This window comes from Heterocephalus glaber, unplaced genomic scaffold, assembly GCF_053883595.1.
Source record: "Heterocephalus glaber isolate CG9 unplaced genomic scaffold, H.glaber_assembly_v1.0 deba00001743, whole genome shotgun sequence".
Classification (NCBI taxonomy): domain Eukaryota; kingdom Metazoa; phylum Chordata; class Mammalia; order Rodentia; family Bathyergidae; genus Heterocephalus; species Heterocephalus glaber.
This window is the reverse complement of record NW_028258449.1, coordinates 3,239,893-3,256,474: the sequence shown is the minus strand read 5'-3', so window position 1 is coordinate 3,256,474 and position 16,582 is coordinate 3,239,893. Positions and strand designations below refer to the sequence as shown.

General features: G+C 41.5%; 1 protein-coding gene across 4 annotated transcripts in view; it reads right to left on the bottom strand.

Annotated features, from left to right (window-relative positions):
- The window catches only part of Pgap1 (post-GPI attachment to proteins inositol deacylase 1), a 69,127-nt gene that overhangs the window by 44,817 nt on the left and 7,728 nt on the right, over nt 1–16,582 (bottom strand). For 3 of the 4 annotated variants that reach the window (XM_087200346.1, XM_021249796.2, XM_004871709.3), the window contains exons 2-4: nt 11,180–11,333; nt 9,374–9,549; nt 2,758–2,929 (exon numbers count right to left, since the gene is read on the bottom strand). In XM_087200346.1, coding sequence (XP_087056472.1) covers nt 2,758–2,929; nt 9,374–9,549; nt 11,180–11,333 — 502 coding nt within the window. Of the gene's footprint in view, nt 1–2,252; nt 2,374–2,757; nt 2,930–9,373; nt 9,550–11,179; nt 11,334–16,582 lie in introns of those variants that run through there. The other variant, XM_021249797.2, reaches the window with a different exon arrangement.

Sequence of the window (16,582 nt, the reverse complement as noted above, 5' to 3'; positions counted from 1 at the left end):
ATCATCAAAAGTTAATGGATTTTTATCCTGGCATTTGATCCCACTCAAACATTTGGTATAGGAAGCTCTCTGTACTACACATCCCAGCAGTATTTACTTTGTCACCAGGCTAAGCCTGAACATCTGGAGGACCTGGGATTAAGTACCAATGGGGCACACGTGCCCTACATCTAAATATTTAAAAGTCCAAAGTCCAGTGGACACACTATTAAATTAGTGCATTTCTATTTCTACCAAGACAAATAAGCTTGGAGGCCAGGCTCAGATCGAGAATTTCCAGACACGTCTGACCCAGCCCTGGATCGCAGCAGCACAGGAATGCGGGTGTCTGACCACTGCTGTCTTCTCTCCCTTCCCATCCCAAGCTCGTGCTGCATGGCAAGGGCCTGTGTGCAAGTGCACGTGCTGCATGTGCGTCCTGCTTCAAACTGAGAACTATGCCTTTCTGCCCCCAGGAGAACAAAGCCAGGTAAAAGGCCTCTGAGCCCTGGGAGAGGACGTGGGGCACACAGGCAAGGAACATGCGAAGGCCTGGCTCCCAGGACCGTGTGTGGTCTGAAGTGGAGGCACAGCTAGGGCTGGGTGCTGAGCCTGCACACTGCTTCCCGCTGAGGAAGGGTGAGGCCTGAGGCAGCTACACTTTACCCTCCAGTATACACAGAGAATCCGCTTCTGAAATCACAGGATCTGTCTCTCGGAAACTGAAAATTGGTTGAATTAATTCTGTTTAAGTTCTACTTCTGACTTAATGCAATTAAAATCTACAGACTAGACAGAAGAGAGGCTTACTAATTACAAGGCTCCCTGGCCCTAAGACTCACTTTCAGCCTGAGCCTGCTGGAAAGACCACTGCCACCCTTCAGAACTCTCTCTGCTGAGAGCTCACGCCTATACAGTATTTCCGAGTCTCGAGCCACCCTAACCGGCCCATCTGCACACACCATTAAACATGCAGCGATATAAAGCTCCTCAACTCTGGTAACAATGAATGAGATTATTCGGCCTTTGATCTTCTCCTTCTTCTCCTCCTCCTTTTTTTTTTTGATTTTGTGAGACAAGGTCTTGATATGTAGTCCAGGCTGGCCTTGAAATCACAGTGATCCTCCTGCCTCTGCTTCCTGAATCCTGGGATTTCAGGCATGTGCCACCATGGCCAGCTCCTTTGATTTTTTTTTTTTTTTGGTACTGGGGATTGAACTCGGGCCTTGCGCTTGCGCAGCAGGTGACGAAACCACTGAGCTAAATCCCCAGCCCCACTTTAATTTTTTTTAAACCTATTGTCATTTATGACTTACAAGCAGCAAAAAAGATTTAAATAATTATAATAGCAAAATTAAAAGTTTTGTTATTAAATATTCCTCCAGGTAAAGTTTTTCAAGAAGTCAAACTTTCCAATAAGTATACACCAAATACTTCCAGCAAAAAAATTATTCTTTGTCGATGTTATAATGTTAAGATGGTCACTTTAGAAAGTTAATTTGGTTGGAGTCACTAGGGTATATTTATTACTTAACTATGAACAAAATTTTCTAAAATTACTACAATGCAACTTTTAATAGGTAAGAAGCTATATAGAGCCTGTTGTAGCACATGCCTGTAATCCCAGCATTTGGAGGCTGAGGCAGGAGGATGGTTCCAGGTTCAAGGCCAGCCTGGGCTACACAGTGAGAGATCCTCTCAAAAACCAAAAAAAAAAAAAAAGGGAGCGAGAGAGAGCTATATAAATTTACTGACAAGGAAGACAATTCTTTCTAAAGATTTCCTTTAACTCCTATAACATTCCTATAACAGTAAAGATAAAGGTTTAACACAAACAACTTCGTGTTGTTTGTGTTGTTGTTGTAGATGATAGGCCTCTCATTCTTATTCTGTGACATTATCCCTGTTTGGTAATACCACAAACTCCTACAGCTGGAGGCAAACGTCCTGTGCCCTGGCATTAGCCAGCCTTATGTCCTGTCACAGTATTTACCTCTGCTAAGAGGCCATATGTATGCATCGTGCACAGCTAAGAGCACAGACCCAGCTGCAATATGTCACGGTCAAGCACTGGTTGTACTGCTTTCTGGCTAAATGACTTTGAGCAAGAACTTTATTAAATCGGGGCAGAGGGACGTGCCTATAATCGCAGCTACTCAGAAGCTGAGACAAGAGGATCACAAGTTTGAGGCCAACTTGGGCACCTTCGTGAGGCCCTATTTTAAACAAAGAAAACCTTTACCGTGACCTTTTTTTTAACCAAAGGTACCTACCTCAGAAGACTGCAGGATGAACAAAGTCTGTGACACATCAGGTAAAGTCCTTAGTGCAATACCCAAAATACAGTTCTTACTATAGTTCCTACAATAAGGATCAGCAACTCTAGCAGTGTACCTATGTATTTAAAAACAAAGCATTGCTATTATTTTAATGAAATATAAGCTTATCTTCAATAGGGTATTGAATAGTTACCAAAGCACAGAAGTGAATACACATCTCAAGAGAAAAAGAACTGTGCTGTAGAATAACCAAACTGAAGCCCTGGTTCCTACGTCAGCCTTGTTCGGACCACTTGGAAAGAGAAAGCTGACAGTATTTTCAGTTGTGAGCCTAAGGTGGAAGACTTGTGAGACGGTCGTAACTAGAGGTGCTGAGGTACAACTGAGCGGCCTCACATGCAGCTAAACCTGGGGCGCGCTCGAAGGAAAGAGCTGCGGGACTGGCCTCCTTCATCCTGCACGACCCGGAGGCCAGCCAGTGCTCAGGGAGAGTGCTCACCTGTAATGAAACGGTCCAGCGGCATCACAGGAGCAACGTGAGGTGTGGCTTGTGTGATGAGAAGGTTGATCAGCTCTTGTTTAAAGTTCTTCAGCGTAAGCAATGCTCTTGCAACCAGCCCACCCATAGAATGACCAATTATTGCCACACTTTTGGGAGCAAATTCTTGACCCTATTGAAAAAAATCACCACAGCATAATTAAGACTTAGTATCATAATAAAAATACTAAATATTCCCCTTTGCAAATGAGCAATTTAATAGAAAAATTAAACTATCCCTATAACCTTCCATCATAAGATACAGAAACACATTTAGTTTAGTTTTAACTGACAAACTAAAACTTGGCTCAACATACTATTTTGCGTTCTGCCACTTTTAACAGCTTGGTTTTCTGAACAAAATCCAAATACTTGTTTAGCAAATCACGTTTGTACCATTTGTTAAGTTGCATGTAACTGAGGTATAGGTCTATACCAGAATTATTAGATTTTACAAGATAGTAGAATCAGATCATTGGTATAAACCTGAAAATATCATAAAAGATGCCAAGAAATTATAGTTGCCATAGCAATATACTATCTTGTCATGTTGGTATCTCCTATAGCATTGAATTTTGGGTTCAAAAATAAACCAGTAGGCTGGGGATTTAGCTCAGTGTTTCCGCTGCCTGCCTCGAAAGCACAAGATCCTGAGTTCAATCCCTGGTACCAAACATAATAAATAAACCATCATTTCAAACACTTATTTACTGACTATAAAAAGTTTTAAATTGATATTGCTTTTCAAAAAGACTTTTGTTTTGGGCCGGGGATTTACCTCAGTGGTTCCACTGCCTGCCTCGCAAGCACAAGGACCTGAGTTCGATCCCGGTAACAACAACAACAAAAAAATTTTGTTTCCACCGCTATCCTCAGTCCCACTAGCAGGCTTCAGCCCGTCACTCCCACATGGACTCCCTTTGGCCTTCTCTCTGTCCCTTGTGCAGAAAGGGATGAGCACAGTAGGGCCAGGCCTGCTGTCCTTAGGGTAGACTACACCACACTGGGTCCATTCCCTGAGTGGTCAGAGCGCTGCTAAAGCTCACAGGCACCTGTCTGCTCAGGTAGCAAGACTCAGGAGAGCCTCGCCGACCCCAGACAAGGGCAGTGTGAGATCAGCCGCCAGTGAAACTCTTGGGTCTCTAGTGCGCCTCCCTGGAGGCAGCATTTCACAGATGTCACAAAGGGCTCGTGCAGGAATTAAATGCAAAGTGTCATCGCTCTGTGGGAGAACTTTTACAAGGTTACACCTGGCTCCCTCCAAATTTCATCCCATTCACCATTTCCCTTTGCTGGTTTTGCTTTGTATTCTTTTGCCACAATAAATCATAACCCTAATACAATTCTATGCTGAATGCGGTGGCTCTTACCTAGTCAATCATCAAACCTGCTTGGGATTCCCACACAGTTGGTCTGAGGAAAGCCAAATGTTATATCCGTGCTCTGAAACCTATCCTCCTTGGCCTTCTCAACTACAAAACAGCAGCAGTTCTTCCCATTCTCTTGCATTAGTTTTTCCTTCTACACTGGATCACTCTCACTCACCTATAAATATATTGTGTTCTTCCTTAAAAATAAAAGCAACTCTGTCTCTCTCTCTCTCTCTCTCTCTCTCTCTCCCTCTTTTGTTTTTTTCTGACAGAGTCTCACTATGTAGCCCAGGTAGGCCTTGAACTCACTGCGATCCTCTGGCCCTGCCTCTTGAAAGCTGAGACTACAGACACACGCCACCATGCCCAGCTCAAAGCAACTGGTCATTAACTCTCACTTTCCCCTTAGTGATCACACTTTTCTCTACATGTCTCCACAGCAAAATTCCTCAGAAACCATGATCTATACAGTACTTGCTGTCCCCATCGTGTCAACTTCCACATACCCTTTAACCCATTCTCATCAGCCACTCACCCCTAGGCGCCACAAAACTGCTCCTGCTGAGTCCTCAGGAACCTCCCATCAGTTCTTTTTTTTTTTGGTACTCGGGATCGAATTCAGGACCTTGTGCTTGGGTAGCAGGTGGTGAAACCACTGAGCTAAATCCCCGGCCCATCCCATTGGTTCTTAACCCTCACCCTGCTTGGCCTAGCAGCAGCACTGACACAGAGCAGCTCAGTCCCTCCTCTCTGAGACACCTTGCTTTTGTTGCCTGATGGCAGAGTCCTGCTTTTCCTCCGACCTAGCTGGGAGCTCCGTTCCACGTCTGCTTCTGTGCTCTTCTCATCTCTCTTCAGCTCTTGCAGTGGAGAGGCCAGGCCTCAGCCCTTGGTCTCCTCTTGTCACTCTCACTGCTCACCCCATCAGTCCACTCTGTCATCTTGTGGCGCAAGTCCACCCCCACACTGGCGACCTCCAAGGAATCCTCTCCACACTGGACCTCTTCTCCTGAACCTCAGCCTTTAGCTCTAAATGCACAAAGCTGTACTTGGAAGGACTAACTGCATCTCAAGCTGAACTGTTAAACTCTTAGCTCTCCCAGTCCTACAGTCTCTCTCCCTTCATTTAATAGCAATTCAATCTCTTCCATTGTTCAGCCAAAAACTTTGGGGCCATCTGTAACTCTTTCTTTTCTCCACTCTGATCTGTTAGCAAATCTTGTTGCTTCAATCTTTCACATTTACGCCGCCTGCTGCGCAAGCGCAAGGACCCGAGTTCGATCCCCAGCACCAAAAAAAACCCCAAAACTTTAACATTTAACCAATCTGGCCATTTCACACAACCTCAGCTTCTACCAACCTGATTTACACCACCGTTTCCCACCTGAATTACTCTAAAGACCTCCTAGCTGTTCTCTCTGCTTCCAAGACTATTAAGTAAGAGCATGCCACTCCTCTACACAAAAGCCTCTAGGGTTTTCTGTATTGCTCCGAACGAAAGGCAGAAGTCCTTAAAATTGCCTATATGTCTCTACAATCTGTCCATCTCCCTCCCATGTCTACCAACTCACACAACCTGCTCCAGTGATTCTAGTCTCCTTGTGTGCTTGTCCATGTATTGGTTTCCTAAATGCAGGTTTCTTCTTATATTTAAATGGCCCACTCCCTACACCCTTGGTGTGTATTAAAGCATCTGCTCCTCTAAAGGGGTCTTCCCCAGGTGCCCTTATTTATAATTGTGATCCTCTGCCTTTGACTATTTATCTCCCTTTCCTGCCTTGTTTTTCTCCCTGGTTTTTTTTGGTACTTGGGACCTTGTGCTTGTGAGGCTGGTGGTAAAATCACTGAGCTAAATCCCCAGCCCCTCTCACTGATGTTTTAACCATATAAGGTTACATGTATTTTTCTTATTTTCTATGTTTATTATCTACAAGCCAAGTTCTACAAGGCCTGGATTTCAGTTTCATTCACTGCTATACCAAAGTAGACTCGTGTAATGGATAAGGTCTCTCCTCCGGGAATGTCCTCCCTCTACCCCACACCAAACCCCATCGACTCCAGGGGATTTGGCTGTCCTGTCTCTAACTCCTACTGTGCTTGCTTATTGTAGGAATCTTGCTTTCTAAAAATCACAATTTAAAAAAGGTTTACTAGTTTTAATATACAGTCATTAGAAAAAAAATAAAACAAAAAATAGGGAAGCAAAAAAACTACCTGCTATATAACATTAAAGATTTATTATGAATGACACTTATGGAAAATAAATCTCACTATGTGATCACATCTTACTTATCTTATCCAATAAATATCTTCTCAGATATCTGAAAGATCCTGTTTAATATGGCTAGTTTCCTCCCATAACACTCACAATTACTAAGGATGAAGGAGTTTGCCTCCAGCACTACTTGGCTCAGTTGTTCTTCATTGTATTGAATGAATACTGAATATGGTCAGGTGGTTTTCCATATCTATAGAGATGATACCCTGATGAATTACACAGATTGATATTTTGATATCAAATATCATGTTAGGTGTAGTATTCTTTTTTTGGTACCAGGGATTGAACTCATGACCTTGCACTTGCGAGGCAGGTGTTGGAACCACTGAACTAAATCCCCAGCCCGTAGTTGTAGTATTCTGCAAATCCCAATGAAGTTAAGTTGGCTAATAATGCCCAAACCTTCTATATCTTACTGACCTCCTATCTACTGAAGTCTCCAACTCTAACTGCAGAATTACCCATCTCCTTCAGTTCTGTTAGTTTTTGCTAGATTCACTTGGAAGCTTTACTTAGATGCACACTTAGGATTGTTGTGGTTTTGTTTTTAGGAAATGTCTCTCTTTACTCCTGATAATATATTTTGCCCTGAGATCTCTTTAATTAATATTAACTTCGCCATACCAGCTTTGTTTGATCTGTTTTGTATTTTTTTCCTATTCATTACTTTTTAAACCATCAAGATATCCACAGTTAAAGTGGCCTTTACTTTCTAGACTCTAGAGGACAATTTAGCATACAGTTGAGTAGGTGCTGCTTTTTATAACCAGTCTGACAAAATTTGCCCTTTGGGTGGGATGTAAGTAATGTCACTATTTATATGTTTAACTCTATCATTTTTCCATTTGTTTTCTATTTGTTCCACCTGCTGTTTGTTCTTTCCTCCCTTTGGATTGTGCGTGTTTTTAAAAACTGTAGTAAGAACACTTAATATGAAATTTACTGTCCTAATGAACTACAAGTACAATGATGTACAACAGGCACCTGGAGAACTTATATCTTGCACAACTGAAAGTGTATACTCATACATTTGCTACTCTTCTTTTCCCCTGTGCCAGGTCCCTAGCAACAACCATACCTCTGCTTCTGAGGTCCACTTTGAATGACTCAGCTAAGGGGAGTAAGGCAGCCTCTCTCCAATCAGCTTATTCCACTTAGCAGAATGCCCTCAAGACTCACCCTGTTGTTTTTGGCTTCATTTATATCCGGTAAGAAATCAGTGGTTTCTATTCCTTTTTCCCTGTAAGTTATGAATTTTTCTCTACTGCTTTTAATATTTTCTCTTTACTTTAGGTTTCCGTAACTTGACTAAGATATCCTAAGGTCTGATTTTCTTGTGTTTATAAGGATGGGATTCAGGGAGCCTTCCTGGATCTGTGGGGTTGCCATCTAGGAGCCATTAGCTCTTTGAATATTTTTCCTCCCCGATTTCTTGCTCCTCTTCTTTAGGTTTGAATTATTTATGTCTTAGATTGTTTAATACTGTCTCATAGGTTCCTGAGTCTGTCCTGTATCATCTGTGTTTCAGTCTAGCTAGTATTTACTGTCATGGGTTCAGATCCAGTCACCTCTTCATGTTCAATCTCACTTACACCTATCTAGTGCACTTTCCATTTTTGATATGCACTGTTTCCATCCTAGATTTTCCTTTTTGTTTGTAGTTTCCATGTCTCTAGTGAGATTCCCCATCTACCCCCTTGTTATGTGCATATTCTATTTTAAATCCTTAACTCTGATATTTTTGAGTCATATATTTAAGCACTGTTAAGGTGGATACTAGAGTAGCTATTACCAGGGTAGCCCTATTCTACACTGTGTCATTGATGGGGTCTCAACTGTGTTCGGGTAGGCCCTTTCTCTTGAATTAGAATGCTTGTTCCTGAAATCCTGTAGCTCTGAAACCTCAATTTGGGTTACAACTCCCCAGGAGCTGTCTTCTCCCAGACTTGGACAGTGGCATGCCAACGGTGGAAATGGTCCACTTCATTAAATAGTTTTAGTTTATCCTCAATATTGTTTGGAATTGCTAGCACAGAATGATTCTGATAGTGGGCTTTTAAATTTCTTTAAAGATATACATTTCCCCTTATCTCCTGCCTCCCTCCCTTCTTTTCTTTGAAGACAAGATCTACTATGGAGTTCAGGCTCACCTCCAACTCACAATCCCCCTCTCCCAGCCTCTTGAGTACTGGGATTACAGTCGTAGATCACCATGCCCAGCTTCTTCATTTCTTCTTCTATCCTGCCCCATGCAGCCACCTCAACAGTTCTAAATCCCAATCCTCTGCCTTCTTCAGCTCAGTGATGTCAATGTGCTCTGCCTGACTGCCACCTCCTCACCCCATAGTCTGGAAAATGCTTCCAGACAGAAAACCAGGACATTTGTGGAGCTCAGTGCTTTCAGGGATGAGAGTCCTCTTCCATGTGCTGTCTGACACCGGAAACAAATGCTTTGGATGTCCACTGCTCCCCTATGTGGTAGTCTACTGTATGCCACCACTTAGTCACACATGGCTAGAGGCACGTATCTTTACCAAGGGTTTTAGGAAATGCATCTCGGGGCCGGGGATTTAGATCAGTGGTTCCACTGCCTGCCTTGCAAGCACAAGGACCCAAGTTCGATCCCCGGTACCAAAAAAAAAAGAAAGAAAGAAAGGAAATGCATCTCACTCCTAATTTATATATAAAGTTAAAATTTTTTCCCCTGATTTAGAAGAATGGTTTCCATTCTATAAACCCAATTTAATTTTGAAAACTTCCACGGAGGTCAAGACAATAGACTTAAAAAAGCCAAACTCTGCCCTCTCTGTTCTACTTTTCACATTAACAAATGCATTATTTAAAAGATAGTGAGTACCTTAATATCATATGAACAAATACATTTTTAAAATACAGTGAGTTTCTTAATAAAAACATGTTGACCTCTTACCTTGTAAAGTTTGAGAATGGTCTTAATGCACTCATGCACAAACTTGGTCTGCTTCTGAAGGCTTCCGCCGTACAGCGCCACCAGCTCTTCATTGAAATTCACACTGAAGAAGTCAAAGTGGTACTTGAAGTCAATGTCTTCTGCTTTCCTAAGGGCGATGGAGCCAATGGAACGGACTACAGGGGAAGAAACACACAGCAGATAGAATATTCTGAGGCTGCATCCACTCCTGCTTCAAAACTCTTAATAAATAAGCTTCATCATGAAAACGAACTTATTTGAGGGCAACATTCACTGATAGTACCAATTTAGAAGAACACATTAACCTAGTGGCTATGTGCCTTGAACATAGTTAAATGTGCCCTAAATGTTATCAGGTAAGTAAATAAAAAGTGAATAGGCTGCTCATTCTCTACGTACTTACTGAGGATTTTAAGCAGGAGAAGATTCCCATAGAAAATGCCTGTTCCCAGTTGGTTTAGGGAGATTATATAATTCCTTATTCAAAGCACTCTAGGGTTCCCATCTCACTTAGATAAAACCTCACGATCTTTTCCCCAGATTACGTGAGAGCCCATGGCCGCTTTTCCACTCTCTTCTCGCTGTCTCCTAACACAGTGGCCCTGAAGGCACAAAGCATGCTCCTGCCTCAGGGCCTCCCTGCACACAGTGGGGTGGAATTGCTTGCTATGTTTAAGCCTCTGCTCAAATTCTCACGGTGGTCTCTCCTGACCACCTCAGCTAAACTAGGCATCTCCTCTCCCTGTTTATCCTCTAACTTTTCTTCTAGCTGTAACATTACTGGCATGTTTGCCGGGTGGCTGTCTTCCCAAGAAGAATAATGCTTGATGAGAGAGGGACTTCATGTGTCTCGGGATGCACTGAATCCCTAGTACAGTGGTCTCCCTATGGCATGCATGCCCCAGCGGGCACACAGAGTGTTCTCTGTTGGCACACGAGCCAAGTCACCACAGCATCAACCCAGCGGCCAAGTATTCAGGTTTAATTGCAGGGTTGGCACTCTGTGATAAGTGGGTTTTGGGTTGCACTTTAGGCACTCCATCTCTAAAAGGTTCACCATCACTGCCCCAGTGCCTACAATACTACTACCTGGCTCATGACAGGTATCCATAAATATCTGCTAGATGAGTAAACACATCAGCAATTATAGTACATGTTGGGACAGTTAGTCTCATCAAGTAACAATTCTAGTCATTTAGTAACCAAGAAAACAAATTTTAGTTGAAAGTAAAATTACTTGCAGAGTCACATACTTTGTTGTTATGCCAAAAACTACTGTTGTTCTTCTCTAAGCCAACAATGAATTTGGAATCTGAGCATACAACTTTCCTACCTTCATAGTTCTGTGATCCCTTCTGTACCTCTAGATCTACCTTAAATAGCTCCAAAAGAAAAAAAAAACTCCTTTCCTTTCTTGTTCAACATAACATAAGCCACTAATTTATCTCCAATCAACACTCCAGGTTCTATTCTCTGTACACTCCATTTCTAACATAAACCTCTTTCTTCTGTTGATTCCCGAACACCTATTAATATTTATCCTGCCCCATTCCATCTTTCCCTTTTTCTCCTTCCCACCCTACAGCACTTCTTTTCCTTGTACCTCTCAAATGTGCTTTTTCTCAGGGAAAGCGATGTGTATCTCAGCTTCCAGTGAGCCTGACACAGTATTGTATTTAACATAGAGTAGGCGTTGCATTCACTTCATTTGCTTCACCCAGCATGCACAGGATTTGACTTCCTTAACTGAATTTCACAGCTTTCAAGTTTACTCCCAGTACCTACCTTGCTTGTAACTCCCAGCATTACCAGGAAGGAAGAGAACTGGAATTCCCGTCAAAGGGAGAATTTTGTGTTCTTCAGCATAGGATCCTTCTCCATAAAGGTATAACTCATAGGCTGGGTAGTGTTTTGCCAATTTCTTTGGAAGTTCTATTTTCTACAGCAAAAATAAATAAAGTAAGGTTCACTTTCATCAGTTTTAATAATACAATTCAGCCAAAATGCAATATAAAAATATTGCTAATGATAAAAACCACTTAATGCACAATTTATTCATATAGAGAATTATTCTTGAACTATGCGAGTTTTCAACCAGGCAGTCTTCAGAAAGCATAACAAAGGACCACCTAAAATTCTAAGAAATAAAAATTAGTCAAACCAGTCCCTGACCATCGCAGAAAAGCACTGGTATATGTCAGGAAAACACATATTAAAATAATCAGAATTGCACTTACTTTTGAATCAGTATCAATTATACTTAAAAATGAGAAAAGCTTTCCATTTGCAAATCAATTATCTTTTGCCATTTAGGTTGTTTTGCAATATCGCTCCTTTTACTCAGGCCCAACTATATATTCCAGCTGGTACATCTTTAGAGGAAAGCGTTGGTTTGACAATGCAGCTTTCTGACCTCTCAACTTCATATGCTTTGATTGACAATGTGCTTAATAAATTAATATGGGCTTCACAGCTATGTCTTGATGAAGATATGTATATTCTTCCCACTGTGAATGTTCCAATGCATTAGCATGTTTCAGTTCTCATGGACCAAGGGGTTGGTTTGTAGCGACCCTTAAACTACTCTATAGTTCCTATTGTTGTACATATACAAAAAGAGCCAGTTAGTCACATAAATATTTTCCATATAATATAAGTTAGGTCCTAATGTCATCTCCAAAAGGTAGACATTCATAAGAGGTGGTAAAGTACAAACAATTTTGGTTCTTTCTTTAAAAAAGGATAGAAACAACTAAAAATAAGACAATTAGGGCCGGGCGGGGATTTAGCTCAGTGGTTTCCCTGCCTGCTGCACAAGTGCAAGGACCCAAGTTCGATCCCCAGTACCAAAAAGAAAAAGAAAATAAGACAATTACACTGGAGAACAGAATTAAGTAGATATCAATAGAATGAGTTAGTGCTGTTATACATGTAGTATGAAAAAAAAATTCATGAAAAAAAAAAATCTCTGGCCCTTGATGAAAAATTTTAACTACTGGATGTTTTCAAAAACTGTAAATGTTGATCGCATGGAACACGCCGAATCAGCCCACTGCAGACAGGCAGGTCTGTGCACGGCCTACTGAGGCCCCGAGTCGCGCGGAAGACACCAAATTACCCCGCTGCAGACAGGCAGCCACCTGGTTCCACACTACAAAGACGCAGAGGACACCAGACCACCAGACCACGGTACTGAGTCCTGCTGCTCCTGGCCCAGAGGTAGGGGCTTCTGAGCTGCCGTCCCACTGCTCCTGGTCCAGAGGAAGGGGCTTCCCGGTCACCATCCCTCCCGCTGCTCCCAGCCCAGAGGAAAGGGCTTTTGGGCCACCTTCTGTCCCGCTGCTCCTGGCCCAGAAGAAGGGGCTTCCAGGATACCATCCCTCCCACCGCTCCCAGCACAAAGGTAGGGGCTTCTGAGCCGTCATCCCACTGCTCCTGGTCCAGAGGAAGGGGCTTCCCGGCCACCATCCCTCCCGCTGCTCCCAGCCCACAGGAAAGGGCTTTTGGGCCATCATCCCTACCGCTGCTCCTGGCCCCTGTCCCACCTCTCCCAGCTCAGAGGAGGTAATCCGTGCAGGGGCTAACAGCCCCCCGCCCCAGTCGAAATGAAAAAACATGTAAGTAAGCCTCAAAACCAGACTTCCAGATCACCTACAGCAAACCCAAAGGGAAATGAGATGGAAAACTCTGATACTCAACCACATGGACCCACAGAACTGGCAACAAAAGGGGATATAGAAAAAATGAAATCAGAAATAATTACTCAGATAACAGGAGAAATTGTGCCCCTAGTGCAAAACATGATTAATATATCTAGAGAAGAGCTCAGGAACATGATGGAATCCCAACATAGGAAACAAATGGAATCCATAAAACAGATGCAAATAGATTTCCAGGACATGAAAAACTCCATTGAAAGTCTACACAGCAGAATGAGCCAATGTGAGGACAGAATTTTAGATACAGAAGATAAGATTGCAATTAGTGACCAGGAAAAGAAAAATTGCTTCAAAATTATAAGGGAACATGAGAAATCAATCCAGCAGCTGCTAGGTGATGCAAAAAAGAATAACATAAGACTGACTGGGCTCAATGAAGAAACAGGAGAGAGTGCAGATGACATAAAAAATCTCTTCACAGAAATAATGGCAGAAAACTTCCCAAGCAGGGGAAAAGAGCTTGACATACAGATAAGTGAGGCATATAGGACTCCAAATAGCCTTGATCAAAAAAAATCTACCCATAGGCATATAATTGTTAAGATTCCAGAAACTCAACAGAAGAACAAAGTTCTACAAGCAGTCAGAGAAAAGAAACAAATCACATACAAAGGAAAGCCCATCAGAATCACAGCAGACTTCTCAACACAAACCATCAAGGCAAGAAGAGCTTGGAGTGACATATTCCAAGGCCTAAAAGAAAACAGCCTCCAACCCAGATTGACGTACCCTGCAAAACTATCTTTGAAAAGTGATGGAGAAATAAGATACTTTCATGACAAAGAGCACCTTAGGAACTTCATGAATACCAAACCAGCACTCCAAAGAATTTTACACGATAGCCTAGGAACAGACATTGAGGATCATAACCCCAGGAAGCAAAGCAGAATGAACCCATCTGGCATGACAAGAAATTAAATGGAAAGGGGGAGAACCCAACAAAAAGAAAAAGTCATGGCAATGACAAGTCACTACGTTTCAGTTATAACCATCAATGTTAATGGTCTCAATTCACCAATCAAAAGAAATAGACTGGCAGAATGGGTCAAGAAGTAAAATCGAACAATATGCTGCATACAAGAAACACACTTAATTCAAAAGGAAACTCATAGACTGAAAGTTAAAGGGTGGAAAACAATATTGCATGTGACAGGAATGCGAAAAAAAGCAGGAGTAGCTATCCTCCTGGCAGATCAAGTAGATTTCAAACCAACACTGATTAAGAGAGACGAAGAAGGACACCACATCCCTGTAAAGGGAAGAATCCAAGAGGAAGAGATGACAATCATAAATATCTATGCACCAAACACTAGTGCACCCAACTATATAAAACGAATAGTAACGGACATGAAAAGCCATATATGCACTAATACAATTGTAGTGGGGGACCTCAACACCTCACTGTCACAAATAGATCGATCAACTAGACTAAAAATAAGTAATGAAATACTACAACTCAATCGAACTCTTGAACAAGTGAACTTAACAGATGTTTACAGAGTCTTCCACCCCACAAAATCAGAATACACATTCTTCTCAGCTGCATATGGGTCATTCTCCAAAATAGACCACATACTCACACACAGAACATATTTAAGTAAGTGCAAAGGAATTGAAGTTACCCCTGTATATTATCAGACCATAGTGCGACGAAATTGGAGATCCATAGCAAAAGAAACTCAAACAATTTCATAAACACGTGGAAATTGAACAACACACTTCTGAATAACCAATGGGTCACAGGAAATTAAAGATGAAATCAGATAGTTCCTTCAATTAAATGACAATGATAATACAACATAACGGAATCTGTGGGACACAATGAAAGCAGTCTTACAAGGGAAATTCATAGCAGTGAATACACATATTAGGAAAACAGAACAAGCCCAATTAAACAACCTGATGCTGAACCTCAAGCTTCTAGAAAAAGAAGAGCAGGACAACCCCCAAAGCTCATACAAGGGAGGAAATTATAAAGATCAGAGGAGAAATCAATGCAATGGAGACTAAGAGAACGATACAAAAAATCAATGAAGCCAAGAGTTGGTTCTTTGAAAGAATCAACAAAATTGATAAACCCTTAGCCAACCTTATCAGAAAAAGGAAAGAAAAGGCCCAAATCCATGAAATGAAGAACGAAAAGGGTGAAATTACAACAGACCCAGCAGAAATCCAGAGGATCATCAATACCTACTTCCAGAACCTATATGCCAATAAGATGGACAACACAGAAGAAATGGACAGATTCCTAGATACATATGAATTACCAAAGTTGAACGAAGAAGACCTAAAAATTCTGAACAACCCAATATCAACCAATGAAATTGACAACATAATTAAAAACTTATCAACTAAGAAAAGCCCGGGCCCTGATGGCTTCACTGCTGAATTCTACAAGACATTTAGAGAGGAACTGCTGCCACTACTGTTTAAACTCTTCCATGAAATTGAAAGGGAAGCAATACTCCCAAATTCATTCCTGGAAGCAAGCATCACCTTGATCCCCAAATCAGAGAAAGACCCAACCGAAAAAGAGAACTACAGGCCAATCTCACTAATGAATATAGATGCAAAAATCCTTAATAAGGTAATGGCAAACAGAATGCAGAAGATCATCAAGAAGATCATACACCCTGATCAAGTTGGATTCATCCCAGGGATGCAGGGATGGTTCAATATATGCAAATCAATCAATGTAATACACTATATCAATAGAGCCAAGGACAAAAACCATATGATTATCTCCATAGATGCAGAAAAAGCATTTGACAAAATCCAACATACATTTATGATAAAAACCCTACAAAAAACTGGAATAGATGGTCTCTACCTCAAACTGATAGATGACATCTATGAAAAGCCAACAGCCAATATCATACTAAATCAGGAAGAAGACAACGATGTCCACTATCACCACTCTTGTTCAATATAGTTCTGGAAACATTAGCCACGGCAATTAGACAAGAGAAAGAAATAAAAGGAATAAAGATAGGAAATGAAGAAGTCAAATTGTCATTATTTGCAGATGACATGATACTCTACATAGAAGACCCCAAGAACTCCACCAAAAGTCTTCTAGACTTAATAACCAAATTCAGTCAAGTAGCTGGTTACAAGGTCAACACACAAAAATCAACAGCTTTCCTCTACACAAGTGACAGACTCACTGAGAGAGAAATAGGGCAAATAATTCCTTTCACAATAGCATCTAAAAAACTGAAATACCTAGGAATCAACCTAACGAAAGAAATCAAAGACCTCTTCTCTGAAAACTATGGCACTCTGAAAAGAGAGATTGAAGATGATATCAGAAAATGGATAGACATCCCCTGCTCCTGGGTAGAAAGGATTAATATAGTGAAAATGACCATACTTCCAAAACTGCTATATAGATTTAATGCAATTCCAATTGAGATCCCAGCAGCATACTTCATGGACCTTGAGAAAACAATCCAAAAATTCATTTGGA